This window comes from Sus scrofa, chromosome 3, assembly GCF_054392235.1.
Source record: "Sus scrofa isolate SSC_HxYL_T2T_F1_AM1 chromosome 3, Sscrofa_HxYL_maternal_Yorkshire_Landrace_v2.0, whole genome shotgun sequence".
NCBI lineage: Eukaryota > Metazoa > Chordata > Mammalia > Artiodactyla > Suidae > Sus > Sus scrofa.
Genome location: NC_139385.1, coordinates 56,424,636 through 56,449,245, shown reverse-complemented (window position 1 = coordinate 56,449,245; position 24,610 = coordinate 56,424,636). Strand labels below are relative to the sequence as shown.

The window sequence follows — 24,610 nt, the reverse complement described above, 5'->3', positions numbered from 1 at the left end:
AAACCTTTCATTCTTCCTTCTTTAGAAGCATGTTAGGAAGAGTATAAATCCTAACTCTACCACTTGTTAGCTATGTCTTGAGACAAGTACTATCTCTGTACCTCCATGTACCCATTCATAAAGCAAGGATTATTTTCCTAATAAAGCTATTAGACGGGACTTAATGAGTTAACATATATGAAACACTCAGAACAGTGCCTAGTACACAGATAACACCAGAAAACAGCTTATTATTATCCCATCCTTTGCCCTGCCTCACCCAACACTCTACATGGACTTTCATAAGCATTCACTCATTCCACAGATGTGCTGAGTCTTACTGTATGCTAGGAGATGGAGACACAATTACACCTTAAAAACGTTCCACACTCTGGAGCCTCTGAGCCCACACCAGTGATCTCTCTTTACCCCAATGCCCCTTTCCACCTATACATACCTACTTACCCTCAGGTCTCTCAGAGAGGAGGCTCTGCTTCTACCATATCACCCCATCACGATAGATCTTCCAATCAATGAATATCCTATGGTACTCTTTGCTCCTCATTCATAAGCCTTAGTAGCCTTTTTTTTTTTTTTTTGTCTTTTTTTTTTTTTGTCTTTTTAAGGCCACACCTGCGGCATATGGAGGTTCCCAGGCTAGGGGTCCAATCGGAGATGTACCCACTGGCCTACGCCACAGCCACGTCTGCCAGATCTGAGCCACGTCTGCGACCTGCACCATAGCCCATGGCAAAACCAGATCCTTAACCCACTGAGCAAGGCCAGGGATTGAATTCGCACCTCATGGTTCCTAGTTGGATTTGTTTCTGCTGCACCACAACGGGAACTCCCCTTAGTAGTCTATCTTAAATTATAATTTCTTAAAACACACAGCATATCTGTTCCACCCAAGTAAACTGGGAGAGCCCTAGATGAAAAAGAATGCATCACTTTCCTCACTGTAGTACCTTCAAAAAGTACCTTACACATCATGAGGAAAGTCAATGTATGTTCACTGAATCACTTGTGTTTGAAAATATTTATATTCTACAAGCATTAGCTAAAATTCCAATTGTCATTTTTAAAACAGAAAAAAGGTTAACCATGGAAAAAAACGAGTATTTGACCAAACTTCTTTAAAACACAACTAATTTGCGACAACACCTAAACCCTTTCTTACCTCATCCAAGGGTCCAAGCAGTTTACTCAGAGGGTTAGGAGTACTAACGCTGTCAAGCGGCGTGCTGGGCCGAGGCATCGTGTTGGACACTGTCAGGGAGGGAGCTGGCAGTCCGGGAATAAAAACCTTTCCCACCTTTGAACAATAAAATACATGCCAAAAGACATTAGCTTTAATGTATCATATTCTTAAATAAAACAGTGCAGCATGTAAGCATATTATTTCTTTTAATATTTCAAAGTTTATGCTCACCAAATGCAACTAAAAAATAAACAGAATTAAAATTTTAATAATGTATCAGTCCACCATCCAACTACAAATATCTTGCCATAAATTCTCTTAGCCTGATTCCTTCTTTTCATTATTAAGGACCTTTTTTTGGCAGGTCCTTTTCATTATTAAGGACCTTTTTTTGCATTTTTCTACCCTATTGATGATAAAGACTGCAAGGACACTAAGCTTTCAGAGACTATAAGCATCGATCTTATTAACTAGTCTCCTGGCAGAAAGAAAGAACACCAATTACTTCTTCAGGGTCAAAAAAATCAGGCTGAAGTGATACTCAAGAAATTAAATCCAACCTAATTCAAATTGTACTCTCTAGCTCACAACCTGTCTTCCGTCATAAACTCTCAAAGGCTTCCTCCTCCATATAGCTATCCATAGGGTTCTCAGGAAAAATACAATAGAAATTCACACCCATACAGGCTGAAAACTAAAAAGACTAATAGGAGATAAAGACTAAAAGGACTAAAAGGAGATACTCAGAACTAAAGTGAAATTTTAACTATATACATACTTATGTCAATATACTCCCTGAAAGCTAATAAAATCACAAAAGTTGTCCAAATAAAATCCTTAGGATTAAAGAACAAAAATGACAGTGAGCACTAGTAAATGTAAGATTTTGAAAAGCCATCAGAGACACCTCTGGGTCATAAAAATATGGAGTAAGCATATCCCATGCTATTCCTCCCACTAATTACCACTACCACAAAACATATGAATTGATGATGAAACTAACAGAAGACTCTATGTGGTAGGGAAAAAAGACTGACTGGCTAGGGACCTGAGAACCAGGAATGACCTATGGAATTCCTGAGCTTTTTGTCTGTGTTTCTCTAACTCCCTCATAACCAGGCCTTGGCCTCTCAAAGGTCCGCAACCCAGAAATGCCCACAGGCACAGACCAAAAGGACCCAGGGAAACCTTACTCTTTTTGCCAAAATTTGGTTGGGAAGAGTGAAGAAGCAGGGAAGAAACATTTTCCCCATGCCTGCCCCACTTCAGGCAAACACATGGAAAAAGCCACGGCCCTCAGTGCCCACCTGTTCATGAGTCATGGATGGAGACAGAGGGCGGGGTCCTGTCATCCCACCTGCGAGGACTAGGTGGCGCCCTGGTCCACACAGAGAGGGGCAGGCCTATCCTACATCTCAGCTCTGCAGGCACTGCAGCCAGAGACTGTGGACAAAGCCCTGCTTTCATCATCACCAGGCAGCCCCTCTCCACCTCCCCACGGTGCGCAGCCCCTGCCCAGGGGAAGAGTCTGGCCTTCACCCAGGCTCTACAATAATAAAGCACCTACCTCTCCCCTTCTCTTCCAGAGTCTGGGTGGAGCACTGTATTCTATCCCCACCCTGCAATAACAAGGCAGTAACCCCTCTCTGTCCCAACTGGGGAATGAGGGGAGGAATGGAGAGAAAGGAAATAGACAAAAGAACTTTCTAAATATGTATATGAAATTCTGGGCAGGCCTCTGAGAGACTCATGTGTGAAACTCACCAAAAATGACACAGTAAAAGATGTGAGAACTAAACAATGGTCTGTAACACCATTCAGTTCAGAAACTGGCCTCTAGGCAGTGTGGAAGTTGAGGCAGACCCCAATCTCACTATGGGAGCAGATAAGAAAAAGAGCCAAGAAATCCTGCTCTCCTTGGCCAAAGAATCAGGAAAGGAATGGCCTAGCAAGATAGAAAACTTCTAGACAATAACCAACCTACTCCAGACAAACATCAAGGGAAAATACTGCACCCTACCCCTCAGGCCTGTCAGTAAAGGCCAGGTGGGGAGCCTTCCAGTCTTACTTGGCTGTAATGAGGCACAAATACGGGAGAAAAAAATTAACAGTACTCTGGATTAGCAAGAATATAAAAAAGCTTTGAGAACTCTCATACACTGCTGTACAACCTTGCAACCCTGATACGATTTGGCACCACATGGCTAAGCTGAATATGAATATATTCTAAAGGCTAGAAGACATGTATCTTAAAAAAAAAAAAAAAACTTTTTAAAGCATTATTAGAGAAAACAGCAGAAACAACAAAACAACCATAGTGGCTGGTAAAGTTTTGGTATAATCATACAATGGAAAACTATGTAACAGTGAACAGGTCTACAAGAGCTACACATTGACATATGTAAATCTAAAAATAATAGAATGTTGAGCAAAATGGTCTCGTCAGAGAAGAGTATGTGGTATGTTTCCTTTACATGAAAATTCAAAAACAAAGAAAAACTAAACAATTTACTACTTAGTGATACACAATTGTGAAAAACAATTAATTTTTAAAAAGGGGGACTGAAGAGTTTCCTGTTGGCTCAGAGGGTTAAGAATCCACCCTTCACTGCTGTGGCCTATGTTCGATCCCTGGCCCAGGAACTTCTGCGTGCCAATGGCAAGGCTAAAAAAGGGTGGAGGGAGAGGGGATTGATTGCAAGTAAGGGTACTGTCCACCTCTGGGCGGTGAGGCCGCAACGTGGAAAGCACACTCAGGAGACTGTAGAGATATTGGCAACAGTCCGCATCTTAACCTGGGTAGTGGTTATACGAATGTTTGCCTCATTCTTCAAGTTGAATTTAAATTTCATAATTTAAATTTGCAAAATTTACATTATTCTGTATATAAACTTCACAACTATTTAAAATAATACAGCCAACATAAACACCATACTTTTTTTTTTTGGCCACCCCACAGCATATGGAGTTCCCAGGCCAGGGATCAGATCCGAGCTATAGCTGTGACCCAAGCCACAGCTGCAGCAACACCAGATCTGTGCCAGGTCAGGGATCGAACCTGTGTCTCAGCGCTCCCAAGGCACTGCCAATCCCGCTGCACAACCACAGGAACTCCTACTATACATTTAACATAATGCAACTTTACTAAAACTTTGAGACTTAACAAATCTACCCAGACATTAATTTTAAAACTATATTCTTTATAAAACTTCAGTTAATTTCTCTTCCTTTTTATTTAATAATCCATCTATACTCATTAAAGGTTTCCCAACTGCACTGTGTTCACAGTGCCAATCCATCTGATAGTGAATCCTAGACTCCAAATTAGACCCAACCTAAATTGAAGACTTTATTTTCAACTCTTACAAGAATCCTGCAGACAGAGCTAACAAATTTTAAATATCACACTAAAGTAACATTAAAAAATAATAATTAAGGAAATAGTCCTACTGAAGCACAAAATGCTGTTTATTACTTACCCGAACCACTCCTGTATACAGCACCAGGTTTCCACAGCCCTCCAGGACCAGCATAGTATCTATCTTCTAAAAAAAGGAGGGGGGCAAAACTTTTATTTTCCAATTGGTGTAAATTGTAAAGCACAATGATTTTCAACTTCTCAAGAAATGCGCCTGCATTTACCTCCACGGGCGCTGCATCCTTTGCCTGAATGTTGGTGATGGAGCCAAAGATGAGCTGGGTTTTATCATTGCTCTCTTGAAACTTTACACATCTAAATATTGAAATTTAAAAAGAGATACACTATTGACACATGCAACAACCTGTACTGATCTCAAGGGTTTTATGCTGACGCTAAAAAGCCAATTTCTGGAGGTTACTTACTGTATGATTCCATCTCTACAACATTTTCAAAGGACAGAATTACAGAGACAGAGAATAGATTAGTGGTTGCCAGAGATAGTGGCAGGTGGGTTTGGTGTATGTAACTCTAAAGAGGGAGCAGGAGGGAGATCTGTGAGGTAATAAAAAAGAGTTCTGAGTCTTGATTACAGTGTTTGCAAAATGTATACATGAGAAAACTTCATGAAATCCTATAAACACCCAAATGAACACATGTAAGACTGATGAACTTTGAATAAGGTCTGTGGATTGTACTGATGTCAATTTCTTAGTTTTGACTATACACTATAGTTACATAAGACGTTACCTCCGGGGGGCGGGGAACTGCAAGGTACACAGGACCCCTACTGTTTTACAACTTCCTGTCATCTATAATAATCTCAAAATTAAAAGGTCCATAAATGGGCAAATATATGAATACACATTTCACCTAAGAAGATAAATAAACAGCTAATAAGCACATGAGAATATACTTGACATCATAAGTCACTGGAAAAATGCAAATTAAAACCACTTCACACCCACCAGAATGGCTACAATGAAAGCAAATGAATATATCAAATGTTTTCAAGGGTGAAGAAAGTAGAACATTCAAAAACTACTTGTGGGGAGTTCCCGTCATGGCGCAGTGGTTAACGAATCCGACTAGGAACCATGAGGTTGCGGGTTCGATCCCTGCCTTTGTTCAATGGGTTAAGGATCCGGCATTGCCGTGAGCTGCGGTGTGGGTTGCAGACGCAGCTCGGATCCCGAGTTGCTGTGGCTCTGGCGTAAGCCGGTAGCTGCAGCTCTGATTGGACCCCTAGCCTGGGAACCTCCATATGCCGCAGGAAGCGGACCTAGAAAAGGCAAAAAGACAAAAAAAAAAAAAAAAAAAAAAAAAAAAAACCTACTTGTGGGAATGTAAAATGGTACAGCCTATTTGAAAAACAAATTTAGCAATTTCTTAAAAAGTTTACACTGAGAAGTTCCCTGATGGTGCAGCTTAAGGATCCTATGTTGTCACTGCTGTGGCTCCAGTCAAAGCTATGGCTCAGGTTTGATCCCTGGCCCTGGAACTTCCTCAAGTCACAGAAAAACGTTTACAATGAATTTATCATTTGATCCTCTGCTAGGTATCTACCCAAGAAAAATGAAATCATGAATGTCCACCTAAAGACTTCTGCTCCAATCATAGCAACATAATTCACAATGGTCAAAAAAGTGGAAACAAACCAAATGTCCATCAACTAATGAACAGATAAACAAAATAGGTCATATCCATACATTACTACAAATAAGATATTTATACATATTACGACATGGCAGGTCCTAAAAAACACGCTAAGTAAAAAAAGTTAGACACAAAAAAAAACACAAATTGTATGATTCTATTTATATAAAACATCCAAAAAAGGCAAATCTGCAGATGCTAAAAGCCTATATACTGGCTGCCTAAAGTTGGGAATGAGAACAGAGACTGACTGCAAGTCAAACACAAGGGATCTTTTTAAAATAGTAGAAATGTTTTATGGAGTTCCCGTCATGGCACAGCGGAGACGAATCCGACTAGGAACCACGAGGTTTCGGGTTCGATCCCTGGACTTGCTCAGTGGGTTAGGGATCCATTGTTGCCATGAACTGTGGTAAAGGATCCCCCATTGCTATGGCTGTGGTGTAGGCCAACAGCTGCAGCTCCAATTCTACCCCTAGCCTGGGAACCTCCATATGCTGCTGGTGTAGCCCTAAATTAATTAATTAATTAAATAGTAGAAACGTTTTAAAACTGGACTGTGGTGGTAGATGCCTAACTCTATAAATTTACTAAAAATCATTTTAATTGTAAATTTAAAACATTACTTTTATGGTATGTAAATTACATCAATAAAGCTACTTAAGCCAAAAAAAGAAAAAGTAGTCCTAAGTTTATTTACACAGAATCAAAGGGATATATATACATACACACACTTACCGTAACTGGAGCTGGGACTCTACTAAAAAGCACAAGAACTTTTGCCCACAAAGGTCAGTGGTAATAAAGACTTTTGAGGCCTGTGAATTTTTCTCCCTGTGATAGATATATTAATAAAGAAATTGTTAGCACAGGCTCAAAAATCTACCAAGTAACTATTAGAAGTCTTTGAAAATATTCTGCAAGAAATACTACTTGGACCAAGCAAACACCTTGAAGACACAAAAGTACATCTAAGTATTGAACTTCATGATCTCTTAGATCCCTTTCAGTTCCACTATATAGCTTTTTGGGGAATTTAAATAAACGTAATCATTACCAAAGACTTTTTAATTCCACAGTGTATAAGCTGCCTACTGCAAAAGTAACGCAAGCTTGAATTCCTATCTCTGACAGGCTCTGAGGGGTCAGGCTTTTTATAACATGACCTCTCCAATCTACCCTTGCTCCATTTCTCAGATTAGGCTCCACTTCATCCCTTTTTCAAACCATCCTCAAAAATTCTCAATTCTTGGAGTTCCCATTGCGGCTCAGTGGTTAACGAATCCGACTAGGAACCATGAGGTTGCAGGTTCGATCCCTGGCCTTGCTCAGTGGGTGAAGGATCTGGCATTGCCATGAGCTGTGGTGTAGGTTGCAGACTCAGCTTGGATCCTACGTTGCTACGGCTTTGGTGTTGGCCAGCGGCTAAAGCTCTGATTGGACCCCTAGCCTGGGAACCTCCATATGCCGCGGGAGTGGCCCAAGAAATATATAAAAGACAAAAATAAATAAATAAATAAAAATAAAATTCTCAATTCTCAAAAATTCCTTTGTAGACTGGCACAGAAGACCATTACCTCTGTAAAATAAGGATATGTAATATATCCAACTTACCAATAAGGTATTTAAAGACAAATGAATTTTAAACACAAGAAATTTTTATTTTCTATAAAAGGAACAAAAATAGAACCTCCTTCAACTGGGCTCACATCTTTACTTTCCTCCAACCACTTATCCCCAACCCGCCAGCCTAAGAACACACGTTTGCCCTCTGTTTCACAGGGCCCCACTCCTGCCCTACCCAATAACCATCACCTTCTTTCTCCCCAAGGTTAATCTCTCCTTGTGCTCATTCTGGTTCCTTGTTTCATCAATCATTTCTTCTCCTCCATATTTTCAATGTTTTCCCTGCTCTGGGTATAGTCCTTGTAGCCTACTCTCTCATATTAAAATAAAACTTCAAATACAAAGATGGACTAAATATTAGATTATATAAAGGACTTACTGTTAATTTGGCTGGGAATAAAAACAGTATTGTGGTAAAAAAATGCCCTTACTTTTTAGAGACACGCACTAAGATACTTCAGGCAAAAATGAACACTAATTTTCTTTAACATAATTCAGCAAAAACACAACTCTCCCTTGACCCTGAGATTCCTCTAGCTGGTTTTGTACCCTCATTCCCATTCAAAGGCCAATTCCTTGGATCTAAGTTCACCTCCTCAGTCCCCATTTACTTTTTCCACTCCACTCTACCCTGTCCCCCAGGTGCCCTGTCCGAGGTCAGCAGTGAACTTACTGCCATCCAGGCACCACCTCCTAGTGCCATGCTTCACCAGCACTGGCAAGACCGGCATCTCCTTCTTAAAAGCTTCTTTTCTTGTGTTCTATGACTTTTCCTGCATGCTTCTCCCACCTGACTGCTCTTGCTTTGTCCCTCTGCCTCAGCTTTATTTCTTTCACCTCCAAATTTTACATTTCCAGGACTTGAGTCTGTGGCCCTCTTCTGATTCTACACAACCTGGCTTCAACTACTTGGAGGTCTCAGACGCTGTCTGAGATCCTAATGAATGTAAAACCCTCTCCTTAAGAATCCTATATACTGCACATACACACAATTACTATTTTTGATTCCAGAGGGTTACCAGAACTCCACAACTGCAAGCTCATACACAGGCCCTCCAAGAACAAGACCTCTACACACTCTGGATATTCCAATCCACCCATCTCGCCTCAATCACCACTGATAAGTAACTGCTCTTTCCCCTGAGTTTATGACTCACATCTAAAGCACCTTCTTACAGCAGCACTCATCAAACACAACAGCCCTAGGGCAATCTCTCTCAACCTCCTCCTTCTCAGTCCTTTCCCTTCCTCCTGCACAAACAAGGTTTTTGACAGTAGCTGTAATTTCCGGAACATACCACACATCACACTTCTGAACTTTTGTTCTGATCCCCTCTAACCACCTACTGTGTCCTGCCCCATTTACCCAGCCAGCAAATACTGAGTCACCTTGCCAAAGCCCTACCAGCAGACACAGCAGTGCCTCCTGTGTCACCATCCGCCAGCTATCTCTTTTTGGGGACAGGGATGGTGACTTACTTGACTAATAACCTACAGTCGCTAGCACACACACGGGCACTCACAAAGAGAAAATAAAAGGAGAAAGGTCACACAGGAAAGAGATCTGAGTTTGTTTCCCAAAACAGCTGATATCCCACTAACATAAGGACAAAACTTAAGAAAAAATGCTATAAAATCCAAGTTTCCTAATCTACAGAAAACAGTTGTTTCTCCCTAAAACATCAAACACTTCAAATGTGAGAGATTACTACTACTAACTTAAGGAAGAAATAGCAAATGGCAAAAGAATATTAAGATATCACCTTAATATAATTAATATGCTCTACTGAAACTGAGGTAGCCTTAATATATATCTCCATGTATTTCTTAAGTATTAATGATGGCTTATATTCAAAGGAAGCTTTAAGCAAAACTTTTAGCATCATTTTTCATTGAATACGAAAATACATACTGCAAACCTTGTATTAGTAATTGTTTCTGTCCACAAATGGTCAATACAAAGTTCAGGAACAATTGGCTCTGTTTCTGGTGCAAGAAAGGAGCCATTAGAATTACTATTTGGAGAATGAGAAATACTGTGTCTCTTTGGAGATTGATTATGGCTTGAAAGGTTGAATCTTTGCACCCCTGAAAAAGAGTGCACTCCTAAGGCAGGAGAATGAGCACGACTGCAAACAGAGAAGAGAGCATCACAATTAATAATGCAGGCTGATAGCACATACTTTCCAATAACACATTCCAACTTCTATGTACAGAGTATTCATGGCATCAACCCAGTCAGAAACAAATTTTTTTTAAAAAGCAGTAGCTACTTAAATGGTGTGTCAACATGCGTTAGTATATTCCATAGATTTAGAATCCCTGTTAGAATTCATTTTTTAAAAAACTGAAAATTAGTCATTTTCTGCCTCAGAAAATGGTTTATATTATTCAAAAAAGTCTAAACTATGTTCCTGTACATTCAGATGTATACATACCAACAAAACCATGTCTCTATAGCACCAGACAGATATTAATGAAAACAAAAGCTAATGCAAATTAAGACAAAAGAAAATAGTACCAAAATATTTTTTGCAATTAATACCTATTAAACTTCTGCCACTTAGTGGTAAAAATGAGGCAATCCTTTAGTTGATTTTTAGTACAGCTGATCTACAATGTTGTGTGAGGCAATCTCATGACAAGCACCCTTGGCTTCTAAACATGACTCATTGAAAAAGTAACACAGCAGGCCTGGAAGTCTTAGTAAAGCTAGCACAACTGGAATAATGCTGTTTTTCCTAAAGTATACTCAGAAACTGTCAAGAGAAATTTTAAATCCTTCAAATCACAAGAGGAGTTTAAAAAGAAGGGATCTTTTTCTTGGGGTGTCTGGTTTAGAACAAGGAAAGGCTTCCACACTTAGGTCGCACCTGAGAGCTGCCATGTTGGAAATGGAAGGTGAGCGGGAGTGTAGGCTGGGAGAGGAGGTTGAGCGGCTCTGGCTGTGAATGGAGGAGTAGTTCTGGAAAGGGGAGGCCACAGGGGAATCTCCCTTGGAGAGGCTTCTGAGGTGCGCTGTGAGGGAGCTGCTAGTGGCCACATGCTGCGGGGTTCCTCCCTGTTCCGAGAACTTTAAAACAACATTCTCTTCCTTAGATCAAAAGAGAAGGGGGGAGGAGACAAAAACTGGATTAAAAGGGCAATTTCTTGTGAAAATACAGGGTAGTTACCAGTTAGTAAAAATATAACTTTTTTTTCTAAGACACTCAACATATTTCACAAACGATTCTTCCAAAAACATGCAACGTTTTTAGCACTAACTAACCTTTCATATTAAGAAATGACTTGCCTTTTTTTTTAAGGGTAGCGCTTGCGGCATATGGAGATTCCCAGGCTAGGGGTCAAACTGGAGCTACAGCTACCAGCCTACACCACTGTCACAGCAACGCCAGATCCAAGTCATGTCTGCGACCTACACCACAGCTCATGGCAACACCAGATCCTTAACCCACTGAACGGGGCCAGGGATCAAACCCGAGTCCTCATGGATACTAGTCGGACTCATTACTGCCAAGCCACAATGAGAACTCCAAGAAGTGACTTGCCTGTATCCTTACCTCTGTTTTGACTCTCCGGAGAGTCCACACAGAATGCAAACCATGAACAGTGTCATAGGTCATTACAATGGAGGGATCAGTGCTGAGAAAAACAATTTTCATTGCATGATCTACAACATATTGTACCCGTGATGAACCAAAAAGACCTTAAAGATAAAACAGAAATGATCAGGTACAGAACAATGGACTTTCTAAGACTGTTTATGAAGTTCAATTTCTAAAGACGAAGATGCCAAGGCAATTAAAGCACAAAAAGCCCTGCTGATACACAATTAACCCTCAATTTTTAACAAATTTACTTTGGGCATCAATTTCCTTAAAACATATTAAAGGTGAGAGTGCTACGAGTCTTGATTTCACACATATTCAATTAAATGTTGAAGATCTGTGCTGGCTAAACCATTAAATTCATCAGCCAAAGGTAAAAGGTCCATGACTCCTTTAACAACAACTTATTCAAAAACTGCCGTCAATTACCCTGCCAAGTTTGACTTCCTTACTGGTACTTTTCTTCTATGTGAAATCTGTCCTTTATGGTTAACTATTCAAACAATGCTGAACAGTACACTGCTGTTTCTGCTTTAACTGGGTACACACGCAAAGTAAGTTTTTCCTAGTGAGTTTAGCTTTTACATCTATAGTACCATAAATTGTTTTCAATACGCTTATTTGACAGCTTCCTAAATGCTTCCCTCTCAGTTCAAATAGAAAATTAAAAAAGCAGAATTATTTTATAAAAGTACTTTATTTAAAAGGAAATAAAAATCACTCCTAATTCCACTCAAAATAACTTCTAATATATTTGGAAGCATCCCTCCCAGTTCTTTTTTTCCTATACAAATATACTTTTTTTTGTTTTTACAAAATTTGAATATTTATTTTTGTGCTTTATCTAACATTATGAATAAGCAATTCCTAAGGTCATTAAATATTATTCAAAAACACGATCAATACTGGCTGTATACCATTCAGTCACAGACTCTGACATGTTTACCTAGGCTGTCTGTGGTTGTTAGCAGTATAACATAGAACTATCAAACTTTTTCTGTAAAAGGCCGAAGAGTGAATAGTTTAGGCTTTGTGGACAACATACTGACTCTCCTGCATAACTGTGTTTTCTTCTACAATCTTTAAAAAAAGTAAAAACCATTCTTAGCTCATAAGTCTTACAAAAACAAGCTAGACTTAGCCCACCAGCTGCGGTTTGCCTGGCCCTGGTACAGAAGATAAAAATCTCAGTGGTATTTCAGAATATGTACTTGGGATGACGTCCTTAAAGTTAAATTGGTCAAAGACTATAAATATTTTTTTAGCCTTCAAGTCCTCATTATTCATAATTACCTACCATGTTTGGTCGCACTTAAAATTTTCAAATAACCATCTAGAAATACCTCTAGGAAATAGTAAAAGTCAGAGCTCCAGCATATTATGTTATTATGAGCAGGGGAAATGAAATATTAAAGTTTACACAGTAAAGATCTAAAGCCATATAGTTCTTCTTTTCCAAAACAAAAAACAAGTTTAGTTTATCTATGTATTGTTAATTTACTTATTAATTACTGAGGAACAGAGTCCGGAATCATCTACAGGTTACTCAGAAAATATATCAGTATTCCTGGTTTTTGTATAGGCTCTGTTTTTACTAAAAGAACAGCTGTTAAGTAGGTAATACAAGGGTACTCAAGTTTTGCATTAATATGAATTTTTAAGTGCTTAAGTTATATTTTTTAATAAAACAAATCAAATTGTCATAAGCTCCTTTACCACTTCCCCACCCCAAACTCAAAAAACAGCTCATGTGAAAGAATTTATAAAAATACACTTACTTCCAGATTTACAAACCAGTGGCGTTATTTCATCTAGTGGATGCAGCATGCTGAACATAGTAGGTAAAGGTTCTCTAGAAACGAACAAATAAATAGTGTATCACCAACACAAGATGATTTCATTTGTGCACAAATTTTCCACCCTCCTTACAAAGAAATATCTTCTGCAGATTACACTAACAACTAGAAACCTACCATCTCAAAAAGCAACCCTCTGAACTTGTGACATACTGTTTTTCACAGTACCCTCTACTCCATTCCTAGAAATCGCTCCTCTCATGCACACACACACATGCAGAGGGAACTCAACACAGCCCAGGGAATATCTGCAAGCAGCAGTCATCACACTACAGAACCAAGAGAGTAACTGGCATGAGGCATTTTCTTAGCTTTCTTTCTGACAGCTAAGAGAGAATTTAGACCTAGACCTATTTAAAAAGGAGTGCACTTATAAAAAAAAAAAAAAAAAAAAAAGAAAGAAAGAAAGAAAACCTTCAAGTAAATAAAATGGCTCCATTTTTAAGGAGTGACTGAGAAAAAGAGGGAAAAAAAAGGCCTTCTGTCTAAACACAGAACGAGATTAATCTATAAGCCATTTTCTTAACACTCAGGGTCTACTAGTTGCACCACACTGTGACAGGGACCGTATGGTCCTGCCCTCCAATGAGCTCACAGCTGATGGGGGAGACAAGGTGAACACACTACCATTTATTGTGCATCTGAGGGGTATGAAGCCCTGTGTCAAAGATTATATACACTAGCTTGCTAAAGTTTTGCAGAAATCTTGAGAAGAAAGTGATAGCATCCTTCCTGTAACAGATAAGGAAACTAAAGTCAAGCTAATGACTGGCCCAAAGTAACACAATGGAAAAAATGGCAGAGCTAAGAATTGACTCTTGTTACCTTTTGAGCCAAGTATTTGCCCAATTTTACTACTTGGGGAAGAAAACTGTAGATAATTAAGCGCCAAGTGAGAAGTCATACTCACAAGTGTACAGTACTGAGATGAGAGAAAGAGGTATACATCTGCACTGATAGCATGAAAATTATAATCATCCTAAACTTTTAGGTAAACAATTTTACCTCAGAACCAACACCAAAAGCCCAAGTAATTATATTCTGACCTGCATACCTGGGTGGGCCCGGAGGAACCTCATGTGAAAAGCTGCTTCGTTCGAACAACAATCCATATTTGGTAGGCCAAACATTTGCAACCTATTGGGTAGAAGGATGAGAAAAAAAAACAGAAGAAAAATAAACTATTCTTTTATAACATGCTCTTACGAAATATTACAGAACATTAGCTTTTCTTCCAATTTAATAAGAGGTTTACAAAGTAACAAGCATTAACTATAATTTTTTTCCTTCTTCCAAAAGTTCCTGGGCCAGGGATCAAATCCAAGCCACAGCTGTAACCACAGCCACAGCAATGACAACACCAGATCCTTAACCCACTGAGCCACAAGAGAACTACTAAAATTTTTTTAGGTAATTCTAACAAGCAGGTCTGAGACAAAGAGAAGCCAAGTTCAATCTGAAATTCCTGCCAATGGCTAATATCAGTACCAAAATGACAATGTGATAAAAGTGTAACAACAGCATTAGGGCATGAAAAAGATGATGAGAAAAAGGAAAAAGACTAATATTGCTCATGTGCTTGAATATAACCAAAATGATTTCTTATATATCACTTAAACTGGAAAAAAAGCTCTCAGAAAAGATTTCATAAATCACTAAGGAATTTCTTTTGCATGCAAAGGATAGAAATGGTAAGCCTCTATTCAGTAAAAATAACGTTTTTGATTACAACACAGGAGAGTAACAATACTTCTAAAACTAATTAACTGAAGAATATTCCCCAATAAAACAAAAACATTGACATTTACCTGAAACGGTAGAGAAGCTATGTAATCCTTTCCTTCTATGCTATGCATGTTAATACATGAGCTTTGCAATATACATATGCATTTTTCTACTTCATCACTACCTGAAAAGAGAGTACAAGACATATGCATTTTTTTCCTCAAAAAAATAAAAATCCCAACAATCACAAATTGCAATTCCCAACAGCACAAATTCTTTAATACACAATATAAAAATGCTTAAGCTAAACCACTGTTATTAGTGGCTACTTATCTTGAATGAAGAGATAAACATCTGAAATCATCATAAGATCAAATAAAATTTCAAAAAGAAACTTACTGTAGGTCTTTTCAGACTTATCCTGCGATATAATGAAGTCACACCACAACGCCTAAAATCAAAACAAAATGCTTACCTAAGAAAACTGCATCTAAATAATAACTGATTAACTAATAGTATCTAAATAATAGTGTTATCTACATAATTACTGTCCCTCCACATCAGCTCAACATATATACCATCGGGACAAAAAATAATAAGACAAAATAAAATTAGACTAGTTAATGACAACTACTTTAAGGAAAGATAAACTATGTTTGCAAATAAGTTTTATGAAAAAAGAAAGGAAGACAAAAAACCAAGAAACCTACTAGACAGAAGCTTTGCCGCAAAAGTGCATTCAACAAATTTAATACAGTGGCTCAACCTGTATTAGACCCTATATCCATACAAAGCTAAAGATCATCAGAAGAGATGAAAATTGCCAAGCTATTTTATAATCTCCAGACTTAATCATTCTTTGACTTGCCTAGAAAAAATATCTAGAAAACCCACTTCCTTTCTTAAGGGCCGATCTTAAAAATTATACATAAACTAGGAAAAGCCATTAAACTTTAACTGGCATGTTTGACAATCACTTATCCAAAATTATTTAATGGTATTTTTGTGTAAAATGCACATAACATAAAATCTACCATTTTAACCATTTTTCAGTGGCATTAAGTACATTCACAATTTGTGCAACCTCACAGGTATCCATTTCTAGAACTTTTTCATCATCCCAAATAGAAACTGTGCACATTGAACAATAACTTCCCACTCCCCCTTCCCCCAGTCCCTGGTAACTTCTATCCTGCTGTCTCTATGAATTTGCCTGTCCTAAGTACCTCATGAAAGTAGAATCATACAGTATTTGTCCTTTTCTGTCTGGCTTACAACATTTAGCATAATGTTCTTAAGGTTCATCCATGTTGTGGCATCCATTTTGTGGCAGAAATTCCTTCCTTTTTAAGGCTGAATAATATATGTATGCATATACCACATACTGTATGCATATACCACATACGGTTTATTGACTCATCTGTCAATGGATACCTGGGCTGCTTCCCAAGTGAACAGTGCTGCTATAAACACTGGGATACAAGAATCTGAGCATCTGCTCTCAATTCTTTGGAATCGCTGGATCACACGGTAATCCTATGTTTAACTTCTTAAGGAACCCCCAAACCGTTTTCCACATTCCCACCAACACTTGTTATTTTTCACTTTTTGTCAATAATAGCCAACCTCCTCATAGGTGTGAAGTGGTATCTCAGTGCAGTTTTGCTTCGCATTTTGCCTAACGATGTTGAACATCTTTTCATGTGCTTATCGGTCATTTGTATATCTTCAGACAAATACCTATTCAAGTCCTTTGCATATTTTTAAACTTGCTTGGTTGTTCTGTTGATTTGCTTTTAATGCCATTCTAGCAAATGAAATGCATGGAGGAAACATGTATCAGAGCTGCAGCCCAATCTGAAATGTCAAAAATCTACACTATACAGTCTCAACTCTCTTTTATGAAATCCTATCTTCTCATTCTCTAAAACTAGATATTTCAGCATCCTCCTTTATCCCTTATATCTAAGGGACTACAAGCCCCTTTCCTATTTCCCTCAGCTTTGTCTCTCACTCCGCCTCCCCTTTCTTCAAAGCACCAATCTCTTTCATCTAAACTACCACAAAATAGTAGCCCTGACAACAGACTCTCTACCTTCCAGCCAATCCCCTATATTGCCACCAAAATAATCTCTTCTCAAAATAGAACACTGACGATGGACTTGATGATGGACTTCCCACTTTAAAACCCTTGCTAGGCTCCCTTCTACACACTGCTTAAAATCCAAATTCCTTGGTTCACATACAAAGCCCTTCAGTCTGGATCCATCCAGCAGCGACTAGCATCTCTCCAAACCACAGACTGTGTACAGCCATTCTGAAGCTAGAAAATGTCAGGTTTTTCCATAATCATTTTTCCTGCAATTCTCTCTGCCTAGAATGCCCTTCTTTTAGCAACCACCAATTCAAATAACATCTTCTCCGTGAAATCCTCCTTGCAAAGCTCAGTGCTCCAGGCTTTCACCACACTGTGGACACACAGCTATGACACAGACTTTAGCTTATCGAGTGCAGCATTTAGTTTCTTTATTCATCTTTCTAGACTACAAGTCCTTCAATGGCAGAAGCAGTACATTCACGTTTGTCACTCCTGCACCCACTAATACTGTCTGAAACAGAGTGACACTAAATGCTTGCAGAATGAAGGAAGGAATACACTAAGTCTGAGTCATACATCTAATACCATTTCTTAACCAAAATATAAAATAATCTTTCTCCAGATTAGCAAGAAAACAATAACAGTAATGTTTTCCAGACCAGAAAGACTACAACTACAAATTTTATGTCTCCACTTGCAAAAGACCTTTTTTTTTTTTGTCTTTTCTAGGGCCGCTCCTGTGGCATATGGAGGTTCCCAGGCTAGGGGTTGAACTGGAGCTGTAGCTGCCGGCCTATGCCACAGCCACAGCAATGCAGGATCCGAGCCATGTCTGTGACCTATACCACAGCTCACGGCAACGCCGGATCGTTAACCCACTGAGCAAGGCCAGGGATCGAACCCACAACTTCATGGTTTCTAGTCGGATTCGTTAACCACTGCGCCACGATGGGAACTCCACAAAAGATCTTAAAGGAAACAAGAGAAAGGAGCCTGTACATCTAACTGCTTATCCTTGGGATCTAGTAAACAGGCAATTTTTCCTCAGAGAAATTAAGGTGGAAACATAGAAACAAAGAACTATGTGGATATAATTAAATCCACTTTTCATGTCTACCCTCAAACATATGGGTTACATGGAGGGAACTTATCAAAAAGATCACCAGCTTCAACACTCCTGAAGAGAAATGCTTTCACACATGCCCTCGAATTTGGGAATAATTCAGTTTATCCTTTCTAATAAATTGTCAGAAGAGAAGAACACTCATAAGAACACTTAATCTAAAACCTCTTGTCAATAGCCTACCCATTAATTCAACTACCATAATGTTTCCATTTCTCCCCAACTTGATATTCTAAAAATTTGCAGTAAGAAAAGATGAGATAGTACAGTGAACATCTGTTTCACCTAAATCTGACAGTTATTAACCTTCTGCTGTATCTGTTTATGGATGCATTCGTGTATCTGTGGAATGGGGCGGGGGTTGCTAACTATTTGATAACTGCACACACCACGACACTTCACACCTAAACACCTCATCTGCATTTCCTAAAACTAAAGATGTACTCCTACATAACCACAAAATTACTATGCCACCTGAGTAAAAAAAATACATAATTTTCTACTAGCACCTAACATCCAATCCATTTTCAACTATTTCAGATTTTCCCAAAAATGTTTTTAGTTGGTTTTCAAAACCAAGATTCAAAGTTCATTAAGTTCATTTAACAACATTAAATGGTCCTTTAGTCTCTTTTAATCTAGAAGAGCTCCCATCTTCTTTCTTTCTCCATGACTGATTTTTTAAAATCTCATCAGCCAATAATTATCAACCTCTAGCCATTCTTTTTTTTTTTCTTTCTTTCTTTCTTTTTTGGGATGCACCTGCGGCATACGGAGGTTCCAAGGCCAGGGGTCAAATCAGAGCTGCATCTGAGGCCTACCCCACAGCTTGCTGGCAATGCTGGATCCTTTACCCGCTGAGCAAGGCCAGGGATCAAACCTGTGTCCTCATGGATATTAGTCAGGTTCTTAACCTGCTGAACCCACAACAGAACTCCCAACCTCTAGCCATTCTTGTCATCTATACCTCCAACCCACTCCTCATCTCATGATAGTTTAAAAGTTGACCCTTGGGAGTTCCTGGCGGTCTAGTTGTTAGGATTTCATGCTTTCACCACTGCGGCCCATGGTCAATCCCTGGTCTGGTAACTAAGATCCCACATCAAGCTGCTGCACACTAAAATTAAAAAATAAAAAAATAATAAAACCTGACCCTCTAGTACTTTTATTTCCTCCAATTGGATGTTAGCACTAGATGTTCTCATTAAATACCTTTTGGAAAAAAACTTAGTAGATGACAACATGTACTTCATCTCATGTTATAGCTGGAGTACAGTAATCCCTTGCACATTATTAGCGATAGCAAACTCAATCACTTGGTTGAGATGGAGACCAATAGTTATCTCCAAAGGAGAGAGACATTTTTTCCTTCATATTTAGTAAGTAAACCACAGGGTAATACCTTGGTGCATGGTAATATTCTTTCACTCAAAAGTGTTAATACCCATTACCAATCCTTTTCTGAATCAGTTATTACATTGGAAATTACAAAAATGGTGATTTTTTTAAATTCTACCTTTCTTCCTATATATATTATTGGCATTCTTTCATAAAATAAGGGTTTTCCTTCATTAACTGGAGATGAACTGCATGTCTTCCTAAAAAGGCAGGGCAAATGCTTCTTTCCCTTCAATTACCAATTTTCAGAGCAGAGTTAGGTATAATATCCAGCTGCAATAATAGCAAGTTATTCTTTTTCTTTTTTTCTCTTTCTAGTTATCACTAGGAACCAGATTTTTATTCATTGAATGCTCAGCAATTACAATCATCATGTGTTAAAGTACCCTTTATACCCTCAATGCCTGAGAAATTTGTATTGGGAATAACAAAACAAATAACTTATTCAAGGACAGTGTTCAAAGACTATCATTAAGTTGATAAAGTGTGTAAAAAAAAAAGTGATGATACAGAAAACAAGTGAAATTTGTAAAATGTACACCCAGCTTGCTGAGATCATTATGCTGTTTTTATCATTTCTGTTCAATTTTATAACAAAAAAATTTTTAAGTGTTAAATAGTCAGTCAAATGCTAAAATTCAAATCAACTCACCTGTTGAACAGGACTGTCAACTGTAAACGCTTTATAAACAGCCAACGCCTGGCTTTTACTTCCTTTGCTCCAGATAACCATATTTCCAGCCACATAGAGTTCCTCATCGTAATCTACTTCTTCTCCAATTTCACTTACACCCTTCCTTAATTGCCAGCTCTCCTTAAAAGTTAACATATGTAAGACATGTTCAAGCACTTTTTCCAAAAGTATGGAGCCAAATTTATTAATGAAATCAAATTAATCATTCAGACACAAGTCTCCTACTCTCTCTTTGCCTGTGGAGGAAGATTTAATCCAAGCCCAACTCTTAGAAGGTTTAGTGCCACTGATTAACAAAGTGAGGTGTGTAAGTATGCCTATTACACATCTCACAGGATGTTTTATGTTATATTAATGTACTACTTTGCCCAAAATGTAAAGAAACAAATATTATACCATATCTATACACCCAAAAATGAAACCAATGTGCTCAGGAGACTAAGAAGGTATATGAAGTGCACACAGAAGAGATGGAGAGGGGGCCGTGAGGTACACACGGAATCAGTGGGGATTTATTCCTTGCTTCACGACAACTTACACACTCACCTTTCTTCCTTCATCCCACTCATCAAAATAAATGGGAGAGACAAAGGTATAGACTTCTAACAACACAGACTTCCTCTCCCTGATACTTTGATGTCCCAAATGGTATGAAAGTGGAATAAGACAGGAAAGGTTGATTTTCTTATGCACACTAACATTTCCTTCTCCTATTTAAGAACTACTACTCTGTCTACAATGGTATTTCTTTTCTCCTCTAGAAACATGTAAGTTTTTTGCAGCAGGGACCATTTCTAACTCTACCATGTAATCATCAAACAACATGAAATCTGGTCCCCCACATACTAAGTAAAGAGAAAGAGATTTAGCATGGACCATAGTCACAGTACTGAACTTGACTCTCATTATAAAAGTTTAGGCATGAGTTACATGCCTAAACAAAGAGTTATGACATATACAATAAGGTCTTCATTTTAGTCTTTGGTTGAAATCACCAAATCTTAACCACTACCCTAGAAGTGGTGCCATACTCATTTCTCAGGTGCAGGTAACCTTAAATTACAAGTAGATCACATTGCTCTCTGTTTCCAAAAAACAATGAGAAACTTAATGGACCTTCTGTTTCTCGTGGATTGTAACTTCCTGAAGGGATCCCACCAAGCCAGCAGCACCATCAGAAGACCATAACTCGGAGGCTGGCTGCAGCTGGCGAAGCTGGAGGTTCAAAGCATTAGGGTGGTGCTTGCAGTGGTCTCGACCAAATGGAACAAATTCCTGCAAATCCCCGGCTGCAATCATTGTTGCCCTTTCTTCATAGACGTTCGACATGGGTTCCAAATATCAACATTATTTCTGTATGAATTCAAACACATTCTGGTCAGCTTTCAGAGTCAAAACCCAAATAAAAATATCATAAAAGTTAACAGAAGAGTCATTAATGAGTGCCACATAATCCTACTATGTTGTAGGTGAGTGTTACATAATTCCATTACACAGTAGAGGTACACGTAATTATAACACCAAAAGTCATTCCAGATCTGATGCTCAGATGACTACAGTTAACACCACAAATTTTTTTTTTTTTTTTTGTCTTTTTGTCTTTTTCTAGGGTCGCATCTGAGGCATATGGAGGTTCCCAGGCTAGGGGTCTAATTGGAGCTGAAGCTGCCAGCCTACACCACAGCCACAGCAATGCCAGATCTGAGTCTGCAACCTACACCACAGCTCATGGCAACGCCAGATCCTTAACCCACTGAGCAAGGCCAGGGATCGAACCCGAAACTTCATGGTTCCTTGTCGGATTTGTCTCTGCTCTGCCACTGATGGGAACTCCTAACACCACATTTTAATTACAGACTGACCAACAGACAGTTATCACTGATGGAAACCACTGAGTTGAGACAGGCATTTATGTTCCATAACAGCTACCCCATGTTTTCTGCTACTACATAGTTTTTCCACACTTCACATAGGAAGTATTTAGACAAGTTGTACTTTATAGTCCCATCACTGCTCGGCTTCTCAACATTTAAGGTCATTTCTGTTCAGATGCCAGAACCTCATGTGAAAAGCACACCTCAAGGATCACTAGCATATAAGAATGAAACAAGAAAACAAACACATCTTACTCTAATTCATCACAAGTTGATACTCCTTTCAGCTAATTCACAAAAGAGCTAGTAAACTGTCAGATGTCATCAGTACTGACCCTTTGATCCACATAAACATAAAACTACAATCAATTCCAAATTTGGGGTCCAAACACAGGAAACCAAGGCATGAAGAACTCTGCCATGGGACAGCCATGCCTGTAGCAAATCTGAGCCCTAACTTTTATTTAACATAATTTAGTGAAGGACAGTTTATCACTACAAAGATATGGCTGAGCTGTGAGTGGAATCTCGACCCTTTACTTCCAAAACATTTCTACATACAGTAATTAACAGCTAGTAAAATTCACACCATATAATATGGTACATAAGGCAGATGCCAGGTCTGTCTCCAAGACACTACCTACACTAAAAACGGGTTTTGTGGCATCACATTTAAGCTGCAATCCTCACAGAAACCAAAGCCAACATTTGATGTCAGCACCACAACCTTCAGTGTTTAAAACAGAACCCACAATTAAAACAGTTTAATTAAATTTGACTTAGATTTCTCATTGAGCTCTTATTGGCATCAGTAAGTTTTTATAACTACAAAATCTCCAAGCCCCTTTAGTTCCTATGCAGCTCCTCTAGAGCCAAAGTTATTTTGCTGTGAATTAAGTTATTTCTGACATAACTGTTACATTACAATCAAAACACTTTTATTTCCCTCCTGCCAAAACTGAGAATTGAGAAGACTTGAACTTGGGATATAACTAAAACAGTACCTTATAAGACTTACAAGAAAACAACAAAATTCAGCTGGTCCTCCTATCACACAGGATAACCAACACTAAAGAACTTGCGAGTTCATCCGACTTCAGTTGTGCAATTTTGAAATGTTATTCTATTAAAACTTTGAGAGAAAATTACAAAAGCATTAATTATAGAGTTATTTTCATGATACAATATCTGTTTGTACTAATTAAACCAACACATACTTTCACAATACCTCAAGTTTCTGTGTTTTTACAGGGCCACCACCAAGAGCTACAGATAAAAGTACTATATTGAACTGATGTTATAAATCAAGATATCATCATTGCTTACTAGGAACAAAAACTACCCTCCCAAAAAGGATAACCACAAAGCTACTTCAAGAGTAAACCCAAATACACACAGAGTTGAGGCTCCGAAAAAAAAAGAAAAAAAAGGCAAAGGTGAAATAAGCAAGCTAAGAGCCTGGGCCTCAGAAAACTCTGTCTGAGGGGCGAAGAGCAAGGGGCCGATCTAGAAGCTGAGGCCCACAAGGGTCACGACATGGAGCTCAGGAAGGAGATGGGCAAAGAGTGCAGCCGGAAGGCGCACCCAGGAAAGCCCAGCCCGCAAGCTGGGGCGCTCTTGGCTCCTGCGCGCGCTCGGGGCCAGCCCCTGGGCTCCCCGCCCTCGGCTCACCAGGCGTGGGTGGGCCTCGGAGCGGGCGAGAGGGCCATGGGCCACGCGTTGAACCACCCAGTGCTGCAGGCCCGGGCCCGCACCCGCACCTGTGTAACTCGGGACGCGTCAGGCGCGGCGAGCCCCGGCTGCTCCCCGGAGGCGCGGGGGCCGAGAGGGCCCGAGGGTAGCGGCAGGGTCAGTCACGGTGACTCCTCGGCCGCTGCAGCTTCTCATTCCCTCTCCCTCCGCTATTCCGGAGGAAGACGGGGAAGCAGCTAGAGAAACGAATGCAAACGCCAGGCAGGCGTGTGAGAGAGGTCCTCACGAGAGTCGTTCAAATGGACGCGTCCATCTTGGCTCTCCCGTCCTGCCTCGCGCGGGGGCGGGGCACCGCGGGGAGCGCGCGGCGGTGCCGCGGTCCTAGCGCCTGCGCAGTTCCGAGAAGAATGAGCCAGGCAAAATTTGCTGGGTACCCACTACCTTCTTCAGCGCAGCGCGGAGTTCCGCAGCAGGGCTTCCAGTGCCAGAGTCTGCACTGGGGTAGGCCCTTCCCAACGTCCATATCGTCTCCAGGTCATGTCAGTACGGGCCTGAATTGCCTCCTAACTATGAATTAGAAGATTTTCTGGCTAGTTTAGCTATAGCCTCCTGACCCCCAAATGGGAAGTATGTGCCACCAGCCTTAGGGTAGAGAAAGGAGG

General features: G+C 39.5%; 1 protein-coding gene across 12 annotated transcripts in view; it reads right to left on the bottom strand.

Moving 5' to 3' along the window:
• The window catches only part of ANAPC1 (anaphase promoting complex subunit 1), an 89,566-nt gene extending 65,288 nt beyond the window's left edge, over positions 1-24,278 (bottom strand). For 3 of the 12 annotated variants that reach the window (XR_014841196.1, XM_021087031.2, XM_021087036.2), the window contains exons 1-14: positions 24,017-24,278; positions 21,499-21,735; positions 20,341-20,502; positions 15,469-15,520; positions 15,153-15,253; positions 14,399-14,481; positions 13,267-13,340; positions 11,441-11,586; positions 10,754-10,974; positions 9,800-10,009; positions 6,993-7,088; positions 4,823-4,913; positions 4,660-4,725; positions 1,160-1,294 (exon numbers count right to left, since the gene is read on the bottom strand). Coding sequence is in view for 11 of the 12 variants with exons in the window: in XM_021087031.2 (XP_020942690.2) it covers positions 1,160-1,294; positions 4,660-4,725; positions 4,823-4,913; positions 6,993-7,088; positions 9,800-10,009; positions 10,754-10,974; positions 11,441-11,586; positions 13,267-13,340; positions 14,399-14,481; positions 15,153-15,253; positions 15,469-15,520; positions 20,341-20,502; positions 21,499-21,711 (1,650 nt within the window). In the remaining variant the exon portion in view is untranslated. Of the gene's footprint in view, positions 1-1,159; positions 1,295-4,659; positions 4,726-4,822; positions 4,914-6,992; positions 7,089-9,799; positions 10,010-10,753; positions 10,975-11,440; positions 11,587-13,266; positions 13,341-14,398; positions 14,482-15,152; positions 15,254-15,468; positions 15,521-20,340; positions 20,503-21,498; positions 21,736-23,274; positions 23,389-23,927 lie in introns of all 12 variants that reach the window. The other 9 variants (XM_021087032.2, XM_021087037.2, XM_021087034.2 and 6 more) reach the window with 5 other exon arrangements.
• Positions 24,279-24,610: the final 332 nt, after the last annotated feature.